The sequence below is a fragment of the Lepisosteus platostomus genome, chromosome 23 (genome assembly GCF_059453375.1).
Source record: "Lepisosteus platostomus isolate fLepPlt1 chromosome 23, fLepPlt1.hap1, whole genome shotgun sequence".
In the NCBI taxonomy this organism is placed as follows: domain Eukaryota; kingdom Metazoa; phylum Chordata; class Actinopteri; order Semionotiformes; family Lepisosteidae; genus Lepisosteus; species Lepisosteus platostomus.
The window spans coordinates 11014236-11021308 of NC_142633.1; the positions used below are offsets into that span (position 1 = coordinate 11014236).

Consider the following 7073-nt stretch of genomic DNA (forward strand, 5'->3'; position numbering starts at 1 on the left):
GTTTGCAAACACACTTTCTGCATGATAATCTCACTTATTTTTGCATTTCAGTCTACAGTATATAAAATGATGTTTTGCGGTAAGATTTAGTGGCAATTGTAATACGAACATTTACATGGAACAATACATGCTTATTGTATGCTTTATTTCTGATGCAGGTTACAAAAAGAAGAAATAGTGCAAATTTCAAACAGATTCACATTAGATACATTTATTATATGCCAACACTGCTACATGAAGTATTTCTGAGTGATCTGGAGTCATTTGGGTAACATTTTTAGCACAGTGTTTTGATGCTGGGATTTTGAAACTTTTTCTATAAGTACCCGAGCTAGGGTTAGGGTTAGGGTTTAAACACTCCTGGAAATGTTTTGATGCATTTTCTGTGCTTTCAGATGCGTTTAAATTGCAGGAAAGGTGTTGATTTGTTGTTTCCTCAACAAATCAATTTTGCCCAATTTTGCAGTTTTTAATAAGCCATGTACCTGTCAATCAAAAATGGTCAAAACACAAAAGTTTGCAAACACACTTTCTGCATGATAATCTCACTTATTTTTGTATTTCAGTCTATATAAAATGATGTTCTGCGGTAAGATTTAGTGGCAATTGTAATACGAACCTTTACATGGAACAATATATGCTTATTGTATACTTTAATTTTGATGCAGGTTACAAAAAGAAGAAATAGTGCAAATTTCAAACAGATTCACATTAGATACATTTATTATACGCCAACACTGCTACATGAAGTATTTCTGAGTGTTCTGGAGTCATTTGGGTAACATTTTTAGCACAGTGTTTTGATGCCGGGATTTTGAAACTTTTTCTATAAGTACCCGAGCTAGGGTTAGGGTTAGGGTTTAAACACTCCTGGAAATGTTTTGATGCATTTTCTGTGCTTTCAGATGCGTTTAAATTGCAGGAAAGGTGTTGTTTTGTTGTTTCCTCAACAAATCAATTTTGCCCAATTTTGCAGTTTTTGCTAAGCCATGTACCTGTCAATCAAAAATGGTCAAAACTCAAAAGTTTGCAAACACACTTTCTGCATGATAATCTCACTTATTTTTGCATTTCAGTCTATAGAAAATGATGTATTGCGGTAAGATTTAGTGGCAATTGTAATACAAACCTTTACAAATCAATTTTGCCCAATTTTGCAGTTTTTAATAAGCCATGTACCTGTCAATCAAAAATGGTCAAAACACAAAAGTTTGCAAACACACTTTCTGCATGATAATCTCACTTATTTTTGCATTTCAGTCTACAGTATATAAAATGATGTTTTGCGGTAAGATTTAGTGGCAATTTTAATACGAACATTTACATGGAACAATACATGCTTATTGTATGCTTTATTTCTGATGCTGGTTATAAAAAGAAGAAATAGTGCAAATTTAAAACAGATTCACATTAAATTGCAGGATAGGTGTTGTTTTGTTGTTTCCTGAACAAATCAATTTTGCCCAATTTTGCAGTTTTTAATAAGCCATGTACTGTACCTGTCAATCAAAAATGGTCAAAACAAAAAGTTTGCAAACACACTTTCTGCATGATAATCTCACTTATTTTTGTATTTCAGTCTATATAAAATGATGTTCTGCGGTAAGATTTAGTGGCAATTGTAATACGAACCTTTACATGGAACAATATATGCTTATTGTATACTTTAATTTTGATGCAGGTTACAAAAAGAAGAAATAGTGCAAATTTCAAACAGATTCACATTAGATACATTTATTATACGCCAACACTGCTACATGAAGTATTTCTGAGTGATCTGGAGTCATTTGTGTAACATTTTTAGCACAGTGTTTTGATGCCGGGATTTTGAAACTTTTTCTATAAGTACCCGAGCTAGGGTTAGGGTTAGGGTTTAAACACTCCTGGAAATGTTTTGATGCATTTTCTATGCTTTCAGATGCGATTAAATTGCAGGATAGGTGTTGTTTTGTTGTTTCCTCAACAAATCAATTTTGCCCAATTTTGCAGTTTTTAATAAGCCATGTACCTGTCAATCAAAAATGGTCAAAACACAAAAGTTTGCAAACACACTTTCTGCATGATAATCTCACTTATTTTTGCATTTCAGTCTATATAAAATGATGTCTTGCGGTAAGATTTAGTGGCAATTGTAATACGAACCTTTACATTGAACAATACATGCTTATTGTATACTTTATTTCTGATGCAGGTTACAAAAAGAAGAAATAGTGCAAATTTCAAACAGATTCACATTAGATACATTTATTATACGCCAACACTGCTACATGAAGTATTTCTGAGTGATCTGGAGTCATTTGGGTAACATTTTTAGCACAGTGTTTTGATGCCGGGATTTTGAAACTTTTTCTATAAGTACCCGAGCTAGGGTTAGGGTTAGGGTTTAAACACTCCTGGAAATGTTTTGATGCATTTTCTGTGCTTTCTGATGCGTTTAAATTGCAGGAAAGGTGTTGTTTTGTTGTTTCCTCAACAAATCAATTTTGCCCAATTTTGCAGTTTTTAATAAGCCATGTACCTGTCAATCAAAAATGGTCAAAACTCAAAAGTTTGCAAACACACTTTCTGCATGATAATCTCACTTATTTTTGCATTTCAGTCCATAAAAAATGAATCCGTTCTACTTTACTGGCTCACATGAATTTTCTTGAATATGTTCAGACTCCATGTAAGCTGTAGAACACCCTTGTGGTACTGAGAGATTGAAATACAATGAAAATCTTAAGCTAATTGAAAAGGTACATGTCCCTAAAAAGAGGTAGATCTATACATCTATTTGGAATGATTAAGGCTATGTTCATAAAACAGTTATCTTTGTAATATTGTCAGTACCTATATTTCTACCACTGCAGGTTAGTTTTACTTTTGCCAGAGTTAATGGTGATTCATTCTTTACAAAGATGGTGTTTTGGAAGGAGAAGGGTTCTTTCTTTTCAAGAGGAAGAGCCTGTTGGAATTACAGCTCCTTCTAAGGCAGACGCTTCAAACTCATTGACCACATGTTTGCAAAAGTGAGCTACAAAATAGAATGGATTTTTGATTGCAACCTGCATACCCCTTTATGCTCTTCAAACCACAGACAAAGGGTCGCTTTCTTGAAATGCTGATTCCATCAGATAAAATAATATTGCACCTACTATACAGAGTGATGGTGCTCAAATAGGACATACAAAAAGAAAAGTGGTCCTTATCCCTCTTTGAGGTGGACTGCTGTTAAGTGAGGTTGTGTTCATCAGGGACTTTGGAGACCTTTTTTTCAAAAGGTAACTCCAAAACTAGCCAGACAAACTGAATTGCTTTGCCAGTGTGCTTGAAATAGGACTTTCCAACATGTTTGCTTGGTCAAGCTGGTATGTGCTGCTAGATTAGGACCCAACGGTGTGCTCCCTCCAGAGGTGACCACATCTCCCATTTGGAACAGTGCTTTTTGCCTGAAGGTTCTTAAATATGATGAAATGTGTGGTAGAACCTATATTTTTATAAATGTTTTAGTTTGATATTTTTTCAAGTCAAGCACCTTTCATATGGTCACACCAAGACCTTGAATTTTCATGATCTTGGTGTGTGACCATATGAAAGGCAGTAAAAAAAGCAAAAAAATGATCTGCAGGAAAGAGGGAAGGTAGACGTGGATAATTATGCCTTTGTATCCCAACAGGAGGAGGACAGGTACAAGGAGATGCTGAACCGCAGTGATAGCGAAAACATTGCCAGCAACTACTTCAGATCAAAGAGAGCCAGCCAGCTCCTCAGCTCTGACCCCATGAAAAGCCTGGGTAAGGACTGGGGCTTCAAGTGGTCATAGATGTCTTCTGTGTGTTCTCTGATAAATGCATGTGCAGTGGTGCAAAACTGTTGTCCAAAAGTCCTTTTTTTCTCTGAAGTGCTCCATTTTTTTCCACTACAGTAATTAATTTCCACTATGAATTACTGTAAGATTATTTAGAGGTGTGCATGGAATCTAGGCAATCGTTCCATGTTGGTGTATTCTGTTGGATTTTTTCATTCATAAAACAGAATTCAAGGTCAGCCATATGCACGTATGTGCATTCCTAAGAGATAAAGACGCTTTGTATTTTTTTAGTATACTTTAACCGTATTATGGCATGATTTCAGTTGGATATGGTTGTTCATCCTTTCAAAGGAAAGAGTGAATGAGATAAGAGAATACCTCATGGCTTGTCAAACACCAGTTGTTTGGAAACGTAAGACAAACACATGGTTAAATCACACAAAATCTCAACAGAAAAAAACAAGTAAGTAAAAATGTCTCCTTTTAACTTATTTTTACCATCCCTGTCTGAACTTGTCCTGCAGCTCAGTAGTGTTCTGTAGAGAAGCTTCAGTATTTGTTTTTATAAGCTAACACTACATGGAACTTTTATGGAATAATCAGTACAGCAGCATGGTGGTGCAGTGGCTAGCATTGGTGCCAGGCAGCGTGGGGCCCTGGCTTTATTTCCTGGGGTGCAATGTGCATGGGATTTGCACATTGTCCCTGTGTTCATGTGTGTTTTCTCCTGGTGCTCTGGTTTCCTCCCACAGTCTTAAAACATACCGGTAAGTTAATTGATTTCTGGGAAAATTGGCTGTGGTGTGAGAGTGTGCGTCTTCACCTCACACCTGAAGAAGGCTCCACAGCCGAAACGTTGTGTTTTCTTTCTTCTCTTTTCAGCATGGAATAAACCTATTACTTGTTCCTTAATAAAATACTGAGTAGTGAAGCTCCCCACCTGAACTAGTATTTTATTAACGTGTACTGATTTTTCTGCAGCTTCACACACTGCCCCTCTTGGTAATGGAATGTCCCACCTGACCTCCAGTGGAGCCAATATATCCCCTGCACCTGGCCTTGACCCCCTCCAGCCCCGCCCTTTCCGCCTGGAGTCCCTGGGACTGCCCCCGCCAGTGGCCAAGGTCAAGCGCAAGAAAAGCAAAACCAGCAGCCCCAGTGATGGTAACTGAGCCAGCAGGGTGAACCTGAACTGGCACAGAAATGTAGCCTTCCCAGTCCAGTGCAAAACCCAGCTCTACTGAGAGAATGTCATGCTCTGTAAAGAAGGAGAATTCCCATGCTTAGAACATACAGTTGACTTTCCATCAAGTTGGAGCTGTGCTTCGAAGTGAAATGTATCCTATTATGTTGGGTCACCAAGTCATATTGCAAAGAGGCAATGGGAAAAAATTCTTCTAGCCTTTAAATGGGAATAATTCAGACACAAAAACGTTAAACATACTGTACCACTTTCGCTTCATTGTGCTAGGATTATGCTAAATCATCAATTATTGCTCTAGTCTAAGGTGTCTGTGGGAGGCCTGAAAATCAGCGTGTGCAATGATCTTACCTCCACGCTGCACAAGGGAATAGCAGAAGAGCCAAGAGAAATATTTTATTTATTCACAAAGGACATACCGTTGCACGTAAAGGTAAAGTTAACCATTTGTAAGCCATCTGCAGGATTTATGTCATTGTTTAGTTTTATGGAACACTTTGCCAAAAACATCTGTACTTTACAAACATGAAGACGTTGAAAGTAACCAAGCATCATGTATAAGAGCAGCTATTTGAATGTTATTATTATTATTATTATTATTATTATTATTATTATTATTATTGCTGTTATTGTTGTTGCTGATGGAGATTTTCTCTTCCATCTTCGTTCCATAGTAGTCTGCAGGAATAGTGGAAACATGCCAAAGTAGCACAGCAGTACAGAATTTTTAAAACTGTTTTTTAACAGGTCAGTTTACTTACTTTTATGACATTATGTATACTTATCAGAAAACAAATGTGAAAAATAAAAAAGTATTCTTTGGCAGTCTTTAATTTGAATTTCTCTCATTTGAAAATGAGAAAAATGATTTTATGATAATACTTTTGTGTAGATTAAACTGTGATGATGTAATGTGCATTTTAAATATTGTAAGTACATATTGAAAGTAAATATTGTAAGTACAAAGACCTTCTGTAAAAAGGGGGTTCCTTCTCTCCTATTCCATTTCTTGCTTAAGGTCATAGCCATTTACTGTACATACTTGAAACAGTACACCAATCACACAGATACACATAGTGTATACTGTATAATTATAAATATATATTACTTGTTAGCTGATAGGGTGCCATGGATTTATTTGGAAATAAACAGATTTGTCAATAACTCAGGGATAATTATAATTCCTAGTGTTTATGTAATGCTTTCATCCCGAAGGAGCACAAAAGCACTTTGTATGTACTGTAGGTTGAGACATTTCCCCATTCACCACCGTATCGCTGCACAGTACCTGCATGAGTACAGGCCCACTACAGAGCAGACGATGGTGAGAAACTGCTTCAACAGCTGAGTTAAGAGGGAACTATAGGTACAGGGTCACATGTCAGCTTCATCACTCAGAAACTAAATTGAACAAGATGTATTCTTAAGTCTCTCCTTTATGTGGTAGCTGCAGGTATTCTGATGGCATTGTCACATACCGTTTTTGGCTGTGTCACATGTTATAGAAACTTTTGGGTGGAAATATTTCTTTGGGACTCAAAAGTGTTTAGAAAGAATATACCCCCAGATTCTGAACTAGCACACTGTGGTTGTTCAGAGGCAGTGCTCAGAATAACAACAATAAAAACAACAATAAAACTGTAAAAGGGCCTAAGCAAATTTATGCTTTTTGTTAATTGTTCTGCTCTTGTTTTTTTGTGTGTGTTTTTATGTATTTTGTGTTGTTCTTATGTTTCTTAGTTTTGGCTAATCTTGTTCACATTTTTCAAAATTTATTAAATAAAATATTCAGAATAGAGAGAACTTTAGGACGGGGAGATTGTACAAACCCAAAATCAGACAGGACACTGGGGTTAACACCCTACTTGTCAGGACCCCTGTTTAAAATTTCATGTGATTGATAACAACTTTTACAGCAGGATGACCCCTGTCACCATACGGGGGTCATTGCTTTTGGAAATCTTGAGAAAAGATCTCCACAAACTGTGCTAGCCCATGAACGCCACTTACAGCAAATACCTTACAGACCAGATACCTGCATTTCTTCAAAGGTCTCTAGTCCTAGAGTAACTGCTGTCT

General features: G+C 36.6%; 1 protein-coding gene across 4 annotated transcripts in view; it reads left to right on the forward strand.

The window, feature by feature from the left end:
* kif17 (kinesin family member 17) overlaps positions 1-5963 on the forward strand; it is a 98335-nt gene extending 92372 nt beyond the window's left edge. For all 4 annotated transcript variants that reach the window (XM_088616990.1, XM_088616988.1, XM_088616989.1 and 1 more), the window contains 2 exons: positions 3659-3776; positions 4775-5963. In XM_088616990.1, coding sequence (XP_088473116.1) covers positions 3659-3776; positions 4775-4965 — 309 coding nt within the window. In that variant the 3' untranslated portion in view covers positions 4966-5963. The remainder of the gene's footprint in view (positions 1-3658; positions 3777-4774) is intronic.
* Positions 5964-7073: the final 1110 nt, after the last annotated feature.